Source organism: Sander vitreus, chromosome 5, assembly GCF_031162955.1.
Source record: "Sander vitreus isolate 19-12246 chromosome 5, sanVit1, whole genome shotgun sequence".
NCBI lineage: Eukaryota > Metazoa > Chordata > Actinopteri > Perciformes > Percidae > Sander > Sander vitreus.
In genome coordinates, this window is record NC_135859.1 from 28,782,440 (window position 1) to 28,804,895 (window position 22,456).

At 39.5% G+C, this 22,456-nt stretch overlaps 2 protein-coding genes across 2 annotated transcripts; one reads left to right on the forward strand and one right to left on the reverse strand.

The window, feature by feature from the left end:
• The first annotated feature begins 1,305 nt into the window (after positions 1 to 1,305).
• On the forward strand, positions 1,306 to 5,301 carry ctsla (cathepsin La). The gene is made up of 8 exons (XM_078251390.1): positions 1,306 to 1,412; positions 2,367 to 2,505; positions 2,603 to 2,725; positions 2,996 to 3,148; positions 3,614 to 3,838; positions 4,151 to 4,319; positions 4,422 to 4,539; positions 4,911 to 5,301. The coding sequence occupies exons 2-8, from the start codon at positions 2,383 to 2,385 to the stop codon at positions 5,008 to 5,010; spliced, it is 1,011 nt and encodes a 336-aa protein (XP_078107516.1). The 5' UTR covers positions 1,306 to 1,412; positions 2,367 to 2,382; the 3' UTR covers positions 5,011 to 5,301.
• Positions 5,302 to 7,932: 2,631 nt separating this feature from the next.
• Positions 7,933 to 22,108, reverse strand: fbp2 (fructose-1,6-bisphosphatase 2). The gene is made up of 7 exons (XM_078249812.1): positions 21,725 to 22,108; positions 20,370 to 20,532; positions 19,664 to 19,756; positions 18,396 to 18,536; positions 17,181 to 17,318; positions 12,759 to 12,878; positions 7,933 to 8,443 (listed from the first exon to the last, which is right to left on the reverse strand). The coding sequence occupies exons 1-7, from the start codon at positions 21,895 to 21,897 to the stop codon at positions 8,258 to 8,260; spliced, it is 1,014 nt and encodes a 337-aa protein (XP_078105938.1). The 5' UTR covers positions 21,898 to 22,108; the 3' UTR covers positions 7,933 to 8,257.
• Positions 22,109 to 22,456: the final 348 nt, after the last annotated feature.

Consider the following 22,456-nt stretch of genomic DNA (forward strand, 5'->3'; position numbering starts at 1 on the left):
TTCTCCAATCGCCTATACTCTGATTATGGAAACTAAATTACTGCAGAAAGCCAACACTATCCCGATTACTTTAAATGCACAAACACATCATGCCCAGAGCTCCCACAAAAGTCTTGTACTGGTTTTGTGTCAAATCTTACCAGTAAGTCAGTTGCAATCAGAAGTTTCACTCCCTCAACAAATGGTTAAACTGTCAGTCACATAGGGATTTTGAATCTGTTGAATTAAGGAACATACTTCAATATGAACTACAACTAGTACAGAACTGGATTTGTGAAAGTAGACTTGTCTTGAATGTAGCAAAAACCACAAGTATTCTGTTTAGGACCAGACATGCCACTCACAGCAATAATCAGCTCTGCCTAACAAGCCTTTGACTCATTTACTGAACAGGTTCAAGAGGCAAATCAAATCTGCTTGGTGTGACACTTGATGGGCAGTTAACATGGGGGAAACATGTTGATAAAATTGTTAAGAAAATGGGTAATGGAATATCACGTATCAAAAGATAGTCCCCTTTTCCCACCCTTGCCACTAGAGTGTTGGTGCCACAAGCACTAGTTTTATTTCACCGTGACTACTGATTACCAGTCCGGTCGTGTGCAGCAAAAACAGATCTGTCTAACCTCCAAATAAAACAGCAAAACACTGGCCTGTCCAGCGAGGTGGGAGGCCGAGTAGGCTACAGAGCGTGTGCACGCCAGTACAACCTTGTGAATTGTTTTTAAAAATCTGTTTCAGTAAGCAGCCGATTTGTCTGCACTCACTGATAAACTGTGAGAGACCAACACAGTTATAGTACACGGCAGGCTGCTAGGTGTTATCTAGTCAAGCAACAACAACAAAAAACTGAATATTGCTGTGTGTAGGTCTGAAATGTTTAGAGCCATCACAATGTGGATAGCTTGTCAACTATTACGGTGAAGGCACCCAGTAAGGCCGGTTTTGAAAGATTACCTAGAATACACTTCAACAATAACCAGACTGCATTGTGACTGAGTATTTTTGGATCAGATAAATCTGAAGGCTGATTTGATTACTAAAATAAGGTCTTCACTTGAGCAATATTTTAATAGTAAGCATTGTAAGTGAAGATAAGTAACAATGAGAGGGTCCTTAACATGAAACAAATTCAAACAATCAACCCTAAATTCATCAAAAGGATTACATAAAGGTTTTTTTAGCTGCAACAATCTTGCATGAAACAGTATTCCAGAGGAAGGGAATCACGTGCATCCAGCGTTTACATCACAAGTCGGGGCGGGGCAGAACGTCTCATATTAAGGAGCAGACCAATCAGAGAGCTCGGTGGGACGTTCTTTAGCTGCCGGTCAGGCCTTTATAAACTTTGTCTACCTCGACCAAAGGATATTTTCTGCTTTGCCGTCGTCTTCACCTGGAAAGAATATACAGTAAGTTTCACATTTATTCGTTTTACTTGCTTTCTGATTTAAACTATAGTCAAAGTTGACGGCTAAAGTTACGATATTAAGCAAAATGATTGATGAATATGTGTTTCTTCAGGGAATATTCGTCATTCGAGTCCAGAAACAAACATCATCCCAGTGTCCGTTTGAAAAATGTCCTCCTTTAGCTAAATCTCAACTTAATTTATTCTATGAGTAAAACATGCATGCATTTTTATTGTCGTCCTCCAGCATTTGCCATCTTGTTTCATTCGGCTGCCTTTGTCTTCGTCTACCTCCCTGCCCTAAAGCAGCCTATGCTAGGTTCTTCCATACGGCTTAATTTAACATAACGTTACCAGGAGTGAAATCGTTGGAAAGACCGCTATAGTTTTGCTTTTCTTTTCGTTTTCCTGGTTGTAGTTTCGATGGTCGGTCCTAGGCCAGTTTCTTGGCTCTCCGCCGCAGCAGGAGATCCCGTGACTGCGGACACAACAAAAACAGGCTCGGTTTATTGTTGGGATATGGCGACGTTTCCGATCCCAAACTTGCAGGAATACAGCCGTCGAACTAGCGATTATTCTTCCATACAGCAACTTAAATCGTATTGTAGTAACGTTATCAGGAGCATTCAGTTTATTTAGCCTGATTAGTATCGATGTTTTGGGCAGAGCAGTCGGGAACGGAGTGTACTGTCGGGAATGTGTATTGCAGCTTTATTGCGGATCCTGTTCTTGTATGAATCACCGGAGTGAACAAAATGTACTAAAGACTACTGAATGCATAACAAGTATCACGATACGAGAGGTGAATTTCGATGGTAAACTAGCATGACATAGCGCTTTTTCTAACGTGTTGTAATGATGTCTTGTTTCCCTGGAGGTCGGGGCTTCGGGCCTCCATCAAATATTGACCTGCTTTGGAAACGGATACTTAACATTTTGTTTTGTTTGTTCCCAGTATATAGCTAGCAACAATGCTGCCTCTAGCCGTGTTGGTCGTGTGCCTTAGCGCAGCCTTCTCCGCCCCCAGCCTGGACCGTCAGCTGGATGACCACTGGGACCTGTGGAAGAGATGGCACAGTAAGAATTATCATGAGGTAATAGCTTGTTTGTTTTTTTTCACAGCAAGCTGCTTCAGTCTGCCGGTTGGCACAAACTAAGTCTGAATGATTTTTTTTTTTTTTTGTTTTACAGAAGGAGGAGGGCTGGAGGAGAATGGTGTGGGAGAAGAACCTGAGGAAGATTGAGATGCACAACCTGGAGCACTCCATGGGCTCACACACTTACCGCCTGGGCATGAACCACTTTGGAGACATGGTAAGACCACAGTTTCAACACACAGACCCTTATCTTACTTGCAAACATATCCAGGTTCTTTTATAGTAACTAAGGAAAGTGTATTTTTGATAACTGGCAAAGTAGACAATGTAACAAGAGTGTACCCAAGGTTTGGAAAAAGAATCCTGAACATGGCGTGCCCTCAAATTTTAAGGATGGATAAAGTAGTGAATTGATGCTTTCCTACACAAATCTAGGAAGAGCACAAACATTTACAGCATTTACTCACTTTACTTTGTCTTTTCACAGACGCACGAGGAGTTCAGGCAGATCATGAACGGCTACATGCACAAAGCGGAGAGGAAGGTCAGGGGGTCCCTGTTCATGGAGCCCAACTTTTTGGAGGCCCCACGTTCTGTGGACTGGAGGGATAACGGTTACGTTACTCCCGTTAAGGACCAGGTAACAACAATAGTTTTGTCTCGTCTAGCCTCGGGCCTCCTTTTAATAGCTATGTTGGCAATACAGGTCAGCAATCGGCTGTAAACGGTTGCACAATTGCAGATCTGCTTATATGAAACAACGAGGGCACTCTGTCCGCTGAAGTAAATGTTTGGCTTGAACGGAAAGATAAGATGGCCACTTGCATGTTTTTGTTATCTAGCTTCACACTCCTCCTCCCTGAGTGTACAGGCTGTTCTCTCCACCCCCCCACCCCATCCCCTCCCCTCCCCTCAGCACACATAAGCACCATGTAAGCTGAAACCAGTCCAACCAGCTCCCTGTAAACTATGCTGTGGTGGGGCAAAAAAAAAATAGATGATGGTAAAAGAGGAACATGAAAAAGCACAATTATGAAATGACATTAAACTACTACCACCATCATACAGTCTAAAAACAACCCCTCACCCCCTCTCTTTCTTTCAGGGTCACTGTGGCTCTTGCTGGGCCTTCAGCACCACCGGAGCTCTGGAGGGTCAGGTCTTCAGGAAGACCGGCAAACTGGTGTCTCTGAGCGAGCAGAACCTGGTGGACTGCTCCAGACCCGAGGGCAACGAGGGCTGCAACGGCGGTCTGATGGACCAGGCCTTCCAGTACGTCAAGGACAACCAGGGCCTGGACTCTGAGGACGCCTACCCATACCTGGGAACGGTGCGTGTCTTACGGGAGCTGGGGAAGGCGGGGGGGAGTCAAGTGGAAATGTTGTATTTTTATAAATGTCTAGACAATCACATCTTAAAAATCAACAAAACACAGGGAGATGTCTTCAAACAGTCCAATAATCAGTTTTTTTTTATTTATATTTTTTTATAAAATGGTTGTGAAACGATCTTAATACACTTAAACCCCCTAACACAACTTTTTATTGATCTTATTGCACCGTAATTGGAATATTTTGGATTTGGAGGTCTGTGTTGGCGCCATAACATCCCACTCACCTCCCCCCCTCTTATCTTCTTCCAGGACGACCAGCCGTGTCACTACGACCCCAAGTACAACTCTGCTAACGACACCGGGTTCGTGGACGTGCCCAGCGGTAAGGAGCACGCTCTGATGAAGGCCGTAGCTTCCGTGGGACCCATTTCAGTCGCCATCGACGCCGGTCACGAGTCTTTCCAGTTTTACCAATCAGGTCAGTTAAAGACTTTTTCTTTCTAGAATCTGCCACCTGCTTTTTCTAATGCAGTAGTTTTATATGTAACCGACCTTTTTTTTTTTTTCCTTGTTTATTCAGGAATCTACTATGAGAAGGAGTGCAGCAGCGAGGAGCTGGACCACGGCGTGCTGGTCGTGGGTTATGGCTTCGAGGGAGAAGATGTGGACGGCAAGAAATACTGGATCGTGAAGAACAGGTCAGTGGAACATCCTAGAATATCAATCTGCAGTGTTTTGAGGTTAAGTACTGCCTTAAAAGTAGTATTTGAAGTAGGTATTTCAGCTTGCAAAGATGCAGTGCCTATATTTATATTTTCAAAATTGTTTTTTTTTGTATTTATTTTAACGAGGCTAATTTATGCAAGAACTTTTTTCCAATCAGCATTACTTTGCAACTTTGTCTGATTTTTAATTTTGAACTCTTACTGATAAATTCCACAAACTAATGTAAATAGGACTTCTTTCTGAGGCTAGCTGTTAGAATTTCAATTAATTCTCTAAACTTTATTTGCTCTCTCAAATCCAATCTATAAAACTAATTCCCTGACTTTTGTTTGTCTTCTTGCAGCTGGAGTGAAAACTGGGGAGACAAAGGCTACATCTACATGGCTAAAGACAGAAAGAACCACTGTGGGATTGCGACAGCAGCCAGTTATCCTCTCGTTTAACATTTGCACAGCTCCACTTTCTAGCTCCATAGTGGTTTTTGTTTTGTTGTTGCAATAGCTTGGCTGAAGGCGACCGACGAGGCTTCAGTCAGGAAGACATCAGCAGGAGATTCTGTGATGTTTTTATATGGAGAAACACTGTTTTTAGGCAAATGGCGCCATTTTGTTTTTGGCTGGATTTATGCCACTTTGTTTTTCTAAAAACATTTTTACTCGGGTGTTTTCTTTGTAAATATGTTTATGCTACTTGGTAAGTGATTAACACTTGCATTGATCATTGTAAATTAGTCTACTTTTACTGTGATCAATAAAAATTGAAACACTATGGTATTTTGGTCTTTCTTTAAAGATTCTTTAGTGTGTTTGATCATTTATTAGGTTTTATGTTTTGCATCTTGGAGAACTAACCACAGATCTTCTATGGATGTAGAAGATCCTTCTGTCTCGTCATGTCCTCCCAGACAGACTCAATGCTGAGATCTGGGTTCTGTGGGGGCCATGCCATCACTTCCAGGACTTGTTCTTCTTTACACTGAAGATAGTTCTTAATGACATTGGCTGTATGTTTGGGGTCGTTGTCGTGCTGCAGAATAACTTTGGGGCCAATCATACGCCTCCCTGATGGTATTGCATGAGGAGTATCTGCCTGTAATTCTCACCATTGAGGACACTATTAATCCTGACCAAATCTCCAACTCCATTTGCAGAAATGCAGCCTCAAACTTGCAAGGAACCTCCACAATGCTTCACTGTTGCCTGCAGACAACTGATTATTGTACCGCTCTACAGCCCTTTGGCGAACAACCTGCCTTATGCTACAGCCAAATATTGCCATTTGTCTACACCCCAGTTCCTATGTTTTCGTGCGTAGTTGAGTTGCTTGGCCTTGTTTCAATGTCAGAGGTATGGCTTTTTAGCTGCAACTCTTCCACGAAGGCCACTTCTGGACAGTAAATGGGAGTACCTGGGTCCCACTGGTTTCTGTCAGTTCTGAGCTGATGGCACATCTTCCAGTTTCAAAGGGAAATAAGCTTGATGTGTTTTTCATCTGCTGCACTAAGTTTCCTTGGCCGACCACTGTGTCTACGATCCTCAACGTTCCCTGACATTTTGCAAGTGTACCTATAAGCATTGATGCTGGTTTGCAGGCAAAGGGTAGTAACACCAAATAGTGATGTGATTTAGATGGTTTTTTTTTGGTCACTCACTTTGCATTTTGTAAATTGATAAAAATAATCATATTTTTGAAAGCATTCTTAGTTTACAGCATTTTTCCACACCCGCCTAAGACTTTTGCACAGTACTGTGTAATGTAATGTGTGTGTGTGTGTATATATATATATATATATAGTATAAAGACCACTCACTCAGACTTTAGATGGTCATTAAAGCTGCTTTTTAAGATCTATCTGGTTTCTCAAACCTTATTCATTTAGGGATCAATGTCACTACATAATATCTTCAGCTGTCATAGATCTATAGTTGATCACAAAATATCTGGACCTCCTTTATCTTTACAAAACAGAAGTTGATGTTTAATTGTTATTTGGAGCACTAAGTGAGGCTTCAGATGCTGTTAATCCCACAGTTAGAGCAAAGACTTGAGTCCCGTGATTTCATGGAAAGCAGCTGTGCTCTCTGACGTCTGGTACTGGGATCTTATAGGATTATTGATTCTTTAACAGTGGCGTTAAAAGAAAACAGTCCCCCCTTTACTGCGGGAGAAGTGGTTACTAGGGATTTAAAGGTTATGAGGCGTAAACTTGGACTGTATATAATAATTACTTTGCTGATTGATTAAGGGTAATCCATGAGAGGGGTTTGAGTTCATCAATATATAACTGGCTCTAAAGAAACATCAATTGGCAGACTTTAGACATGGAGGGCGGACTTAAAATAGGACATTTCGGAAAGCGATTGGAAGGAGACCTGTGACGCATCTCAGAAACGGCAAACAAAGCAACTCCAATATAATTTGCTGATGCAGACATACACAACTCCTGTCAAATTAAATAAATACAACAGTAATATACCTGACCTTTTGTTTTAAATACAATGAGGCTAAAGGAACACGTATGCACTGTCTGGGAGTGTGACAAAATTAAAACATAAGTGTTAATGTACTACCTATGAGTGCAAAAAATCAAAGAAATTGTTAAAATATATATATTATATATATATATATATATATATAGAGTATATATATTTAAAGATAATGTTATAATAAAATCATTAAATCTATAAAATGTATCAGGTGAAATAATCTCACCAATCTGACCAAAATAAACAAAACAAATATGAAATACACAATGACATAAAAACAGCGAAAAGCAGAAAATTGTGGGCCTCCTTGCTTATGACATCAATTATTAATAGATGAGGATTTATCTATTGTTTGACAAATCAATTACTGACTAATGGTTTCAGCACAAGCAGGTGGCTGAATTTCAAAATACTACCACTAAAATGCATAAATAACTCTTCATCATCAGTATGATCCAACAACAGTGTCATTATTGAACATTATTGAATTGAACTGCAGTGCCAGACTGAGTTTCACCTCAAGACGTTTTCATTTTAATTTGTGACAAAAACACCTTTGATTGTGTGGCCGGGTTACCTCAGTGGTAGAGCAGGCGCACGTGTACTGAGAGGTTTATGCCTCGACGCAGAGGTCCAGGGTTTGAATCCAACCTGTGACAATTTCCTGCATGTCTTCCCCCTCTCTCTCCCCTTTCTCACTTAGCTGTCCTGTCAACAATTAAAGGTGGAAAAGCCCCAAAAAATTATCTTAAAAACAAACACCTTTCATATTTTAAAACCACCATTTAAAGCAGCAACTTTTTCCACTGAAAAAAAATATGAATTCAAAAACATTTGGCTGAACAAAACAATTATCTGTTTTGAAAAATGTTATGTTTATTGACTTTTAAATGTTGAAATGCAAGGACAAGCTGCAATGTATGGAAAGTTGTAGAGGACACATTTGTCCCTTCCGATGATCACTCATTAAAACGTCATAATCTTATTAAGTAACCACTTTTCTGTCTTTTGTGTTGCACAATAATGCAGCCAATATGGGAAAAGTATCTGGTTTTGATGTATTCAAGTATTATTCTGTGATCAAGAGATTTGACAACTCATACATGTATAATCGAAGATCCAAAAATAACTTTCTTGGCATTGTGAGAAAACCAAAATTCTGGCCTTTTTTTTCATAGAAACATTTGGAGAATCCCTGAATAAATCACTGGTACTTCTTGACAAAGGTCAGGTACTCATTGACGTCATCAGGGGAGCCGGCCACGAAGGGAACCCGCTGGTGGAGCGCTTCGGGCTGAACGTCCAGTAACCTCTGGGTGCCGGTGGTGGCGAGGCCTCCCGCTTGCTCGATGAGGAAAGCGATGGGGTTGCACTCGTACAACAACCGCAGCTTTAGGGAGAACATGTAAAGAAAAACACAACTTAAACGGGATCAATGTGTTGTTATTTTGCAGTCAAAAGCTTTGCAAGCAGGCTGTAAACATTTTTTTCCTCATACAGTATTTTTAGAGAAGAATAGCAGGTTTCCTCTGTCATTACTGTGTAACAGCACAAAGAGTAGATATTTTCAATTTTTTCAAAAGCAGTCATTAGATGTTATCTAGTCTTTATCCACGACGTTCCACTTCCAGGATTGCTCCGGTTCCGCCGGATGCACTCTTATCGGCCGGATGTCTGTTACCTTCCGCTTTCATTGTTTTGGAATTATAAACTCCGGAGGATTTATGAGGACTATGGTTAACTGCTCCTCAGATCTCTGCAGGGTAAATCCAGACAGCTAGCTAGACTATCTGTCCAATCTGAGTTTTCTGTTGCACGACTAAAACAACTTTTGAACGTACACGTTCCACCAAAACAAGTTCCTTCCCGAGGCTATTTTGCAGCAGCACCGGGGCTCCGTCCAGAGCTTAGCCCCGCCCAAGGCGATTGTGATTGGTTTAAAGAAATGCCAATAAACCAGAGCACGTTTTTCTCTCATCCCGAAATGCTGTGAGGGTTAGGCAGACCCTCCTCCGCAGTGCTGTGGAGGAAGATCTGGCAAAGCGAGACTAGATGTTATCCAACTTCAAAGTAGAATGTTGCTGCTAGGTGAGTACTACATCTCTGGGGCAGTTGTGGAAAAAGTACTCAGACCTTTTACTCAAGTAAAAGTACCACTACTACAGTGTAAATCCAAATATTCTGCAGAATGGCCCATTTCAGAAGCATACGTATATTATATTACTGGATTATGTGTTCATACTGTTAATGGTGCAGCTGGTTAATGTGGAGATCATTTTAATTACTTTAGATTCTGCTGGATAGCTTAACCTAAAATAATACACCATGTATTAGTGGATTTATATTTCATATTAATAATCTGAATCTGCAAAGTTATAAATGTAGTGAAGTAAAAAGTACAATATTTGCCTCCAAAATGAAGAAAAAAAATGAACTAATCAAGTAAAGTACAAATTCCTAGAAATGATACAGTAAGCCATGTACTTAGTTAGTTTCCACTACATCTCAGGGATATCAGCTGGAGAAACTTGATTATCAGCATCAAGATCTCACCATATCTATACTACAGAAGGAATTAGGACCTATATGGTGAAAACAAGGTAGCAAAGTTCAAACCTAAAGAGAGCCTCAAACGGTTTCACTTCCCAGAAAGCACAGATTGACATCCGTGTACTGGGCTAAATTTGGATGAAATGTGAAAGCTTTCAGGTTTTCTGGTTACATTTAACGGTTTCATTTCAGAGACTATGTTAGATTAAAGTACATGTTAAAACTGTCATTTAAATGACATGCACTACCTTTTGCACTGCCCGCATTCCCACTATAAGAAAATCTCTCATATTACAGTGAGGTTACACATATTTTTGTTTGCATATGTATATGTAACTAATTATATTCCTAAATATAATTAAGTTTGCCTTTTGTGTTACTTTTTTATTTGGTTTGCCTATATTATTGTTTACATTGTAGTTTAAATATTTGAATATCTGTTTATACATTACAGTTTTGTTGTGGCGGGGGTTCGACTTCCATTGTGCAATTCTGTATCCTTAAATACTGTCCAAATCTAACGATGTTTAAATATAAACTTAAAATCTACCTCTTCACTGCTGAACTTTGTTTTCGGTTGAGGGTACTTGGACTCAGGTGTGTATTTTTTCTTATTGTGTATTTTATTTGTGTAATCAATTTTGTATATTTGTATGCATTTATTTATCAGTATTTGTGAACGGTTACTCGTTACAAAAAAATACAAAAAGGAAACAAGGAAACAAAAGAGTTGAAAAGCACTTTAAACTGCCTGTCATGTCCCGCTCTTTTGTGTTAAGTCATGTTTTCCGTTCTTTTTTTTCAGTTAGTAGGGTTTCCTGTTTTAATTTGAAACTCACTCGTCTCACTTTTTTCACTCTTTATGGACCTTTTTCACGGCAGACATTTTGACTTGTCATAGTAGGAAAAGCACAGCTGAAATTGATAACCTTAAGGATGGACCTTAAGTGTCCCAGTGAGCTATTTCAGTGAGTCAGCATGCTCAATACCAGGGCCTCTCCTAAGTGGAATGCAGCCATCATTAATGGTTTGGAATACACCTGTACTTTTCCTACTATGACATGTCAACATGTCTGCCGTGAAAAAGGTCTATGGTACACAAGTTCATATGCAGAGGTACAAACAAATGCATATACAATAGAAAACAAGTAAGTAAGTGTCAAGTAACACAAGAGAAGACAAGACCATAAAATTACGTTTACATTTCATAATGCCAGAGTGTAGGTTATGTGCATCATATTATAATCGTTTAAACTCACTTGTCTCTCATTTCACATAACCAAAGATTCTCAGACATGACGTTATTTCCTGCTCTTGTGTGTTTCCCGCCTGTGTGATTGTCTGCCTCGACCTAATGTGTCACCTGTTCCTCGTCAGCTCTGCTGCCACCTGGCCCTCGTTATCACCCTCCTTCCTCTCTGTGCATTTAGACTGTAATTAGTGAGCTTCTCTTTGGCCACGTTCACATGGCACATGAATAGTGACAGTGGATAGACAGGAAAGGGGGAGAAAGATGGGGGACGACATGCAGCAAAGGGCAGCAGGTCGAATTCAAAGGACTCAGCCCACATGGGGCGAACGCTCTTACTGGGTGAGCTAGAGGCCGTTCCCTGCAAGTCTTAAAACTCAGATTTTTTTGTTTGGCTGTTCACATTATCTTTTAAAATGTGGCCTATATCAGATGAAGAACAATGACATCAGACGGGCCACTTTTGCCTGCAGTCTGAACGTAGTCGTTGTCTGTGCCAGTAGGTGTCCCAGCATTTGTTTCTTGTGTTTAGCTCTTTGGTTTTTGACTGTAGTTTTGGTTGTTGGACTTAGTAACAGCCTTGTGTTTTTGTTACCTCTGCCTGATCATCTGCACATCTCTCTCCTGTGAAACCTACCCTACTGTGGCAAGTAAAGACTTTGAACTTTTTCCCCTGTGTCCTGAGTCGTGCATTTGGGTTTATTGCTCTGCTGATACCGGTGAGTGTATTACTGTCACTGTTTAAAATGTGCTATATAAATTAACAGCCTTACCTTGCCTATAAGTCCAGTATGTAACGCATAAATTTAAGGGTCAGTAATTTTAGGATCCGGGTCATTATGAGACAATGTGCGTACTGTAATGTTTTCAGGAGCTTTGAGGTCAAAGACATCATGTTAAGCAGTTGTAACCACATGCTGTTATTTAAGTCTTAATGTTTTATAATGTATGCACATTATTGTTAGAGATGTAAATAAAGATGTTCAGGATAAAAGGATCACAGAGTCCACTGCCTGAAAGAAAATGGGTGAGAGGTTGTTGTTGTTTGTCTTTATGAGAAGCCTCGAATGTCGCTGAGCTTTATTTATCACAGGACGAGGAAAAAGGCTCCAGCCTCCGGTTACAGTCCTGCAACATTCACTCTACTTGAGGGTATGAGTGTCAGTTAAATGCCCAAATCAGTGAGGTGCCAAGAACCAGTGCCTTGTGCTGTGGAGGTTCATAATCACAAAAGCGGAAATCTGGACTCCAAGTCTGTACTATTTTTGACTTGATAGCAGATGACTACATCATTGGACTGCAACACAAAGAAATCTAAAAACTGTAGCTCTGATTGGCCCTGGGAAGTGAGATTCTGGTGTGTTGGTCATCAAGATCTGTTTTGTGGTTTGTTTGTTTTTTTTGTTTTTTTTTACACGGTGGAAATACAACATTAAATATTTGTAGTCTCTGAAGCCAACTCTGTGAATTCTTTTTTTACACACTTTGTCCTGTACAACGACATTTTCTAACTGTGAGATGGTGGGGATGATTAAAAGTCTAGAAACGGCCATCGTCTGTGACCTCTGCACTCTGTACGTCATTCTGCTGCTAACGTACATTGCGTAGGCCTTGGCAGTGGAGAGGCTGGAGACATGTTTTATCATTCTGCACATAAAGCAGGTTGTGGAATCAAACTTTTTAAGATGCACCTTGCTGCTGAAAACGGCATGTTTTTAAGTTTTCCTGTCAGGTTTGCATATGAAACGCTATGGGACCGAAATGACTAGAGCCAGTCTGTAATTTACTGAGTAGAGGTTTGTAAGTAGTATGTGATCCTGTGATCAGTGCAGTCAATCCAAAATGCCTTGTGGTGTTCTGACAGTATTGGCAGTGGTAACATGGCTTGGTGGAGGTCAGTGCTTACCTTTCCCTTGGGGCTCTTCTCGTTGGCGGGGTACATGAAGATCCCCCCGTAGGCGATGGTGCGGTGAATATCTGAGACCATAGAGCCCACATAACGAGCTCCGTAGGGAGCGCCGCCATCCTGCAGGAAACAAGGGGACATTTTAAATATAGGTGGAGCTACTTTTTACTTCTTAATCCATAATAATACATCATAATGTATTAGTTGAATATATTTTGTATTAATAATCTGAACAGGCAAATTCACTAACTTATTAGTTATCAAAGAAAGTGATCTAGTAGTAAAGGAGAAAAGTATTTAAACAATATTTGCCTCTGAATTGTAGAAGTATCAAGTAGCAGAAAATGGAAATGTGTATAGTAAAGTACCTAAAAATTGTTACTTTTCACCACTGTATAATTGTAATAACACCAGATTTCTTTGAAGCAGGCACACAGATTATTGTATTTAAAGTGACCCCAAATCTCCCCCCTACAGGCTTGAATGTTTCCTCTTTCACAGAGAAGAGCAGCTTGTATTAATGTCAGTTACAATGGATTCCAATGCTAACAAGTTTCCATGGTGGAAAAAAATTGTCAAACATCCAAAAGAAATTCTCAAACTACTAATGCAGCTTAATCAACTCTCTACTGTTCACTCATTTGCTCCATACAGTATGTACCTCATATGGTTTGCCAAATTTGTTCTATCAGTGTCTCCTTGTCAAGCCAGTGTGATAACTGATTATTTAATGGGCTGTTAATGGTCTGAACACTTACTATCTGAAACAACTTTTTTGTAATCTAGTGATACAAATGGCTTCGGGCTAACTGGGTCAGCAGAAAGTATCTAAACCTGGACGTAACATAAAACTGTCTTGTGTTGTAACCACTTAGATAACTTGCTCTTCATGCGCATTTGTAATTTCCATAAAAGCAGTCACCAAAGACTCACAAGAAAAGAGGCCTTGAAATCATTCAATGGTTAAAACTAAAGCAAAAACTTGAAATGACCTGTTTGGTAACAACAAACGTTCCATTTAAAGTTTTTGTAAAAGAAAAAAGTACCACGACATATAAAAAAGAAAAACTGCTTACACTGCCCTTCATTATTTTGAATAGAAATCTCCATGTTGACAAGGCATCACCGAATGTGTAATATGTAGGACATGAAATTGGGTTTTGTTTATGAAGGAAAACTGGTTCCTGTTCAGAGTGATTGATACTGCCAGTTTTAACACATTGTTTTCCCGTATACTGTAGTTACAATGCAGTATAATTAGAAAAGGGTAATATATAAAGCAGTCATTTGAAATGTTGTAGCTACAGCAGATCTGCTTTGTTCAGAGATCAGCCTGACCTGTCGATGAAAAACTAAACAGCACAAGGGTCAAAGTCCATCTGCAGCAGCTGCAACATACATTATTCCTACCAGAGGAAGAGACTCACTGCGTTAGACAAACCTACAAAAACAAGTTTAGGTCTTTCATTATTCAAAGAGGTTCTTCATTTTCTTTAACTCAAAATGTACTTTATTGCTCAATGCACAACTCTTGTCTTAAAGTAGAATGTGAGTGGAGTTGCCCTGAAGTGAGCTTCATGTTCAGACCGGCACATTGTGATACACAGTCATGTGTTTGCTGAGTCATATCCATCATGAGGGGGGTGTGTGTGTGTGTGTGTGTGTGTGGTAGTAGTAGTATTTTCCAAAACAGACCCTCCCATGCATACGCAACACTTTTCAGAAAACACATCCAGCTGGCAACAGTTGAGACTTCATGAAACTTCCTAAAAAAAAAAAAAAAAAGAGAAAATGACAAAGATGGAGTAGTAAGAGAGTGTGGGAAGTCGTGTAAAAAAAAAAAATTCTAATTAAAGATTCCTTTTGAACACCTAATACTTTGTCGTTTTTGACGAAATTTGATGAATCCAACCCTGACAGACAAAAATCAGGTATTACATAGATGTGTCTCTGGCAGAATGGCAAGTTATGAAAAGATTTGTGGAAAAATAAGAGATAACTATTAAAATATCTATTTCCTGATTTCCAGACTTCAAATTTGAAAATCATTTTGCATTTGCAACCTGTGATGGCGAGTTTTGTTTCAACAGGTGCCAAGTTCCCAGTCTTAGAGCACACCTGGTTTACAGAAATACAGAGGATTGATACCAACGCTGAGATATATTAAAGGAAAAAAACTAAACTTAAACTTCCCTGTGGGACTTTTCAGCAACATTTGCATTTCAACCTTGTGAGACAAGTTTTGCTATTTTAACACACCTATTACAGTGAGTAACAGTGTGGTGTACTGCTGCACTGTGCTGCGTCATAATGGTTACGTGAAGGGCAACATGAGTGTTCAACCACTAAATGTTTTTAACTGGTAGAAGATATTAGTAGAAAATGCATTGTGGCACAATTGACTTTCTGTTATAATGGAATTAGTCTAAAATACCACCATTTCCAGAACACTTCAAGTGTAAAAGACTCTGAAACAAAAAGTCTTTAAACTATCATGGGACACTTAAACTGACACCAAAAGTCAGATAACTGCTTACTTACTGAACTTACATTCACAAAAAACGACCCCCTAAACTAATTTGTTTTATAATGTACTATGAGCTGCATTTGTGTATGAAAAGCTTCTATACAAATATGCTAATGTTAGCACTTCAATGAATATCTTTAATACCATAAAAGACAAGGCACGTTTTATTTGTATAGCTCCTTTAAACAAGGCAGTATAAAGTGCTTTACAGAAGACATAAAAGGCATTAAAAGAAGAAACACAAGGCAATATAAAAACACAATAAATTAGAATTACAGTGCAGTGCAAGCTATGAATGAATAATCCTAAATGTAATTAAATAAAGAAAACAAAAGTCTTAAGGCCTGATTTAAAAGAACGGTTAGAGAAGACCGGAAGTTTTCTGTGATATTTGGTGCATAAAAACCGAATGCTGCTTCTCCAAAAGGACACTTTGCGACCGATTGTAAGAAAACGCAGCTGCGAGCAACAAATATAAACAGTAATCCATCTATTTTGGTATAAGTGTTTTAAACATACGCCATAAACTGAGCAGGGGAGAAGTGAATTATTGCTGCAAGATTCTTTGGATGTTTTGATACTTTTTATTTACTTTATGTGTATTAACCTGGGTCAGTGTTAGAACTCATTCTCACTGATGTGAATTCAAATTTAACTACAGCTGCTGTCCAACAAATGTTTTCAGAGCCACCTATCAAGCCTACAGGCAGTGCTTAAAAGTTAAAATACAGGTTTTAAGATTGGTTGGGGCTGTATAGTAAATATTTAATACAAATTAAACATTACAGAGTTTTGTGTCAAATGTTGTGCAACTGTGGTCAAGAGGTAGCCTCAGAGACGTTTAAGCTGTTTCATTCATAAAAGTGTGGTACATCAGCGAACCCATCACTGATGACCAAACAAACTGTGCTGTCGTGTTCGTGACCGTGCTGCTGCAGAAATGCTGAGTGTGCATGTGAGGAGATCAGACTTTCCAGATGACAAGCTGCAGTTTCCTGAGGAACATGATGTTTCCTTCAATAAACTGTGTCGCCATCCTGCAGCTCAGCTGACCGAGCTTCGAACTGTCATGCTCGACTGACCGATCACGTGTTTGTGGGTCGGGATGGTTACTCATTGCCCTCTCTGCCTGTGGTACCTGGCTGCACCAAGCATCTTTACATTAACATTTTAAACTTTTCACCTTGCATTACCCCTTTTTCCAACATATGCATTCTGTAGGCTATGTTTGTTCCAACAAAGCATTAAACTGCCCTTTGTTAGCTATCATGGCCTTCTGCCTTTTTATTTGAATGTGTAATTTTAAGTGTAAAATTACCATTGAAACTGTGAAATACTAATAAGTTAGGGTCGTTCAGTCTATTTGAGCTGCAGCGGACCATACCATCGGCAAACCAGATTCTTACTTGAGTGTTGTTCAAAAGGCAAGTTATTTCACATCGCTATTCATTTTCACAATAAAATGAGAAGCAAATTCTTCATTTTAGGCTAAAAGTAGGTTGGAAAGGACAATTTATTAGAGGGAGGGTGCATAAATAGCTTTTCCTCATGAGGTTTAAATTATTTCTGCGCTCCAATCTGCTAATTCCCTTTATAAAAAATAGTTTTTTTTTGTGTTCAGCCAACCAAAAGTCCTGTAAAGTCATTCTACAAGAGAAAATGCTTCCTCAGAATTCACATGATTAGTGCGAGAGGCCGCTGGTATATCAAATCCTGCCTCAGGACTGAGCATAAGTGTAGCTGTGTGTGTCAGCAAATGGATGCTTGTTTCTATTATGCAGCTTTGGTTCACTATCTCAGATTCAAAACCACAAACACAAAGTAGAACTGATAAATGTCAAAACCATGGCTCAAGTTATGTTTGTGATGTGTGCGTTGTTTCATTCTACTCTCACCTCTGGGTACTTCTTGTGCTTGAGGTACTCATTGATGGAGGGGTGGAAGTACTTGGCGTAGCCCTCATTAACACTGTAGATCTTCCCCTTCTGCTTGATCTGCACGTTCCTGTCAGTCAGGATGAACTCGCCGATGGCCTGAGGAACAAGACCGTGATGTTAGAACAAATCACAAGACTGGATTTATTGATACAGCTCAGTTTATTTCATGACAGAATTTAAATTGAATTCATGATAGTTGGATTTGTTTTAAGGGAAAGAGGTTTAAAAAACACATTAAAAAAGGTGCCACATCATGCAAAATTATTAATCAGGAAAGCAGCCGACAGATTAGATAAATAAAGAATAAAACACTCAATATGCTTTTGTGTAAAAATCCCTATCTGAAAAATTTACTAATGTTTCCAGGGACTAGTACAGTCCATTAAAAAACGCAAGAGAGAAGTCTGCAAAATACAAAAATTCTGTATTATACAATAATAATGTAATATGTAATGACATTATTTAAGGCTAAGTGCAGGTACACCATTATTCTCTTTAGGCCTGGAGATCTAAGGTGGTTGGTGAATTGCACTCAGGATTTCTTAGGTTTCTGCATGCATAACAAAAACAACAAGATTACTTTTAAACACACATTGAAGCTTTTCATCCTATGATAACTAAAGCTGCTTTTCCAAAAGGCAAATTCCCAATGATCTGAGCCCCAACAAAAACACAAAAAAAGTAAATCTGGAATAAGATGCAGAATAGATAGATATGGGTAGGTCCTTAGTGTGTGTGAATAAAAGGGCTTTACTGACTTAAGATAATAAGATACATTTTCTTTTATAGAAATGGAAAAAGATGAGCTATGACCTCCAGTCAGATATATTGAAAAAGGAAGCAAACTCCTGTGCATACAAAAAAGATGAAATTATTAACAGTCTTAAATTTGTCCTCTTTTTTTGCTCTTTTTGTACTACATAATTAGATTTCTTTTCGGGATTTATACAAGGATAGTTAAAGTGGCCCACACTTTATGCCAAATAAAAAGGGTTTCATGTGTGTTTACGGTCCCCCCCATCCCTGATTGCATTGTGGAGACGTGCAGTAAGAAACACAAAGGGAGGAGAGGTAATAATGTTGGGCAGAGAAGAATACTGACAGAAAATGGCAGTGGACGTCAGCTCTCCAATGAAACCTGAAGACATTTAATATTGAGTGTGAAGTACTTACAGGGTCCAACATGAAGAAGTTGAGTCCGGCGCCGGTGCTGAGGGCCACCAGGGTGGCGCTGCCGTACAGGGTGTATCCTGCACACACAATGTTGTTCCCCTGCTGCAGGGCATCTTTCTCTGTGGGCTCCCCCTCTGATACCTGAACGACCGGAGGGGGAAATAAACCAACAACAAACAAACAAAGAAAACATGAACAGTAGATTCCTGCAGAATTGCATACAGGGACTGTATGCAAATATTTACAGCAAAAATAGTTCAATCAACAACAATTATAGTGAGGGTGATAAATGGGGCCACATTTCCTAAATCTGCATGCTATTATACAAACAACAACAAGCTGATATCCCTGATATTAAATTCAGAGAAACAGGTAATAAAACCCAAACATAAATCACAGAGGGTAATGGTATAGCCAAGTTTAAGTTGTTCTTTAAGATGTATTTCACAATAAAAAATGTTTGACGTACACTTACAACTTATTTAAAATGGCAAAGCAAAACAGGAAAAAACAGACCAATAAAGTAGTATTTTTTATATTTAATCAAACCCAAATGTTAGCATGCATGTTTTTGTATTCCACATTCCTCGAACCGAGACGACAGTACGTCTACATTTGTACATTTCTTGTGTCTAAGGTTTTTCTACTTGCTAGGCCACTAAAACAGACTGCGATTGCTTAAATGTCTCCCACTGCATGCAGTTTAGCAAGCGTAAACCTGGATTGGCTGGACAGCACTGCCCCCTTGTGTCTGCAGAGTCGTACTACACTTCATAGCTGTGTATTTACATTGAATGTCCTAAATGAATATAACTTTAAAACTACTTCTGACGCTCACATTTTCATGTTTCATGAAATGTGATGAATGCAGTTATGTCATACTTTTTGCTGAATTATACTAAAGTAAAAATGCATAATGTAATCAGTCATTCTTTATAAAAAAATAAATAAATACAGTGAGAGGGGTGAATAATAACAATGAGCCATAATCAAACATTTGAAACAGTTCGACAAAGGAGTGGAAGCGCTGCTGGGGCTTTCTTGTATTGTATTCACTTACAGATGTTTTTTTGGATATTCCAGGTGCACTGTAATACATGCTTTATCTAATAATTTATTATGTCTGGATGAACTTTAACCCCCTGTTGCATCATTTTAACTTTTTTTACTTTTTTACTTAACAATGGTAAATATGAACCCTTTGTGATATCAGAATATTCTCTTCAGTGCCTGCATGGCTTGTGTATCACCACAGAGATCAGACTCACCCGTTTGTAAATGGCAAATATGGTGCCGATAGAAGCCAAGCAGTCGATGTTACTGGAGCCGTCCAGAGGATCAAAACAGACCACGTACTTTCCCTGTGACAATAGAAAATATCATCATTTAGAATAAAAAAAATAAAAATAAAAAAAAAAAACTCTTTTTCAGATTATTTTTTTTGGCAGTTGTAGGCCTTCATTTGATAGGACAGTTTATTCATGAAAGGGGAGAGAGAGAGGGGAAACGACATGCAGCAAATTGCCGCAGGTCAGAATTGAACCTGTAGCCACTGCGATGAGGACTGAGCATCTATACATGGGGTGCACGCTCTACCAGGTAAGCTACGCAGGCACCCAACAAAAAAAAAAAACACTCAATTATCTGAATTATTTCACATTTATGTTTTTCTTTATAAGAGACTGTCCCCAAATTCATTTTTAAATTGAAAATAGGTCATTTTGTAAGTTGTCAGTTGTAGCTGTAGATCTGATATTAATTCACAAGTCTCCTTTGTTAGTCAGTTCTGAACAATTTATAGGCCGTCTAATTCAACAGCAGCCAGGAGTTTTATTCAATATGCAATATTCCTTCAGCAGATATAAGAGGACAGTGTAGTCGTACGTCACAGCGGCACTCAGGATTAATCTAGTTTATCCGTAATCCTGCAGGGTTGTTGTCCTCTTCAGCAGACGACTCGTGTTCAACGCTCACCCTCTTATCTTTGGGAGTGATGATGAGCTCCTTGTTCTCCTCCGACACCATGCAGCAGGTGCTGTAGGAGGCCTGCAGCATGTTGATGACCATTTCGTTAGACAGCACGTCCAGCTTCTTCACATCGTCCCCCGTCACGTTCACAGAGCCCGCCAAGCCCTGCCTGTGTGGATCAATCAACCAGCAGCCAAACTTTAGTATCACACAGTGGTGGAAAGTAACTAAGTACATTCATTCAAGTACTATACTTAAAGTACAAATTTGAGGTACTTGTACTTACTTGAGTATTTCCATTTTATGCAACTTTATACTTCTACCCCTTACTATATCTCAGAGGCAAATATTGTTCTTTTTACTCCACTTTCGTCTGACCGCTTTAGTTACTTAACAGATTAGTTTTTCATACTCTTCCTGTCCAGTGAAAACAATCCAGATTTGATGCTTTGAATGTGAATGTTTGTGATAAACTAACGGATGAAGTGCTCCTTTATGTGTTAATAAAATTCTCCAACTTCTTAAGCTAAATAAAGTCTTTAAAAACCCACTTGGATCAGCTGGAAAATGCATCATCACAAAGAAACAGGGCTGTTAATTTAATGGGAGGGACAGGGCCACGCTTGGATGTCAAAGCTTGTATGCAGCTTATAAGGCAGTGCTGCTAAAAAGACACTTAAACCACAGTCAAAAATCAACCCTTTTTAATTTTTTTCAGTCTCCGGAACACTGCTTCTCTCCAATGTCAATGTCATTACCAAAGAAGTAGTTATTGTGTCACTTTGTTAACAAATCTAAATTGTTGTGCAATCACAATTTTATCTCCTGCAAGAAAAGACACTGAAAAAGCTGCACAATCACTTCCAGATTAGAGTGTTGAAATCCACCTAAAGCATACAAAGCTCACTGTCTTTGCTTTACAGTACAGCAGCGTGACTTTTACAGTATACAAAACAATCATATCAGCACTTTCTGGCTCAGTCACTCCACTGCTTCAGTGGTTGAATGTTAAAAATTGGACAACTTCTAAATCCTCAACGAACACAGCCTCAGCCCTTGAATCACCTTTGGTTCCTAAATCTTCTGTAGGAGTGAAGCAAAATGTCAAACAGCCGCCTTTAGCAAGACTGAATTCCTGCCAGCTGTTCTGCAGCGGACCGTGACCTCTGACCTCTCCAGAGGGATGCAAGCAACACAAGTCTTACAAAGGTCAATAAAGTATCGTCACATTATTATTTAAATGTTTAATGTTTTTAAATTCTTTGTTTAATCATAAATATATATCACAGTCAGTAATGTAGTGGTGCATATATATATCTCAATGGTTCCCAATAAGCCTATTCCAGTACCTCAGTACTTACAGGTGGACCAGGCCTGCCTTTCGCACAGCACAAGAAATGGCTTTGATGGCGGTCAGCATGGCGTTAATGAGCTGGGTCAGCTCACCGGTCGCCCCCTTTGCCTGGCGGCCGGTCTCGATGACGAACCGGGTCAGGGTCCATACGTCTGTGTCAAATGCCGACTGGTCTGACATGCTGGTTTCTGGTCCTTCTGTTCCTCCTGCTGGGCAGCAGCAGATCAGGCGGAGGACGAGTAGCGAGTGAGCGACCTCATTACCAGCCACGTCCTTTTCATACCGAGAGCCATGAAGGCAAGCCAAGGGGAGCTATTTGTGATTGCAGCTGAGTGGAATCGTGGAGTGTATTTGGAGATGGGTGAGGGGGTGTCAGGTGTCGGCTGTAGAGACTGGCACAGTTTAATCCTGCACAAGACAAGCCCAAAAAAAAACTTGCAACATGTTAGACAATAGTAACTCAAAAAAACTTGGGTAACACAAGAGCTCTTAGGTAAATTCTTAGTATTGTAACCACATTTGTTGGCAAATGAACCTGACAATGGTTTGGTGCTGTGACATAAGAATAAAAACTTTCTATATATTCAAGTTCATGTGGTGAACAATGAAGCTAGCTTTTTTAAATTACATTTTCCTAGGTTAAGACATCCTGCAGTGTTTTTATAACAACTACATTTTGATGCTTTAAATGAGTTGAACACTCACCACTGAGCCACCATGTGCATATAACCCTGTAATC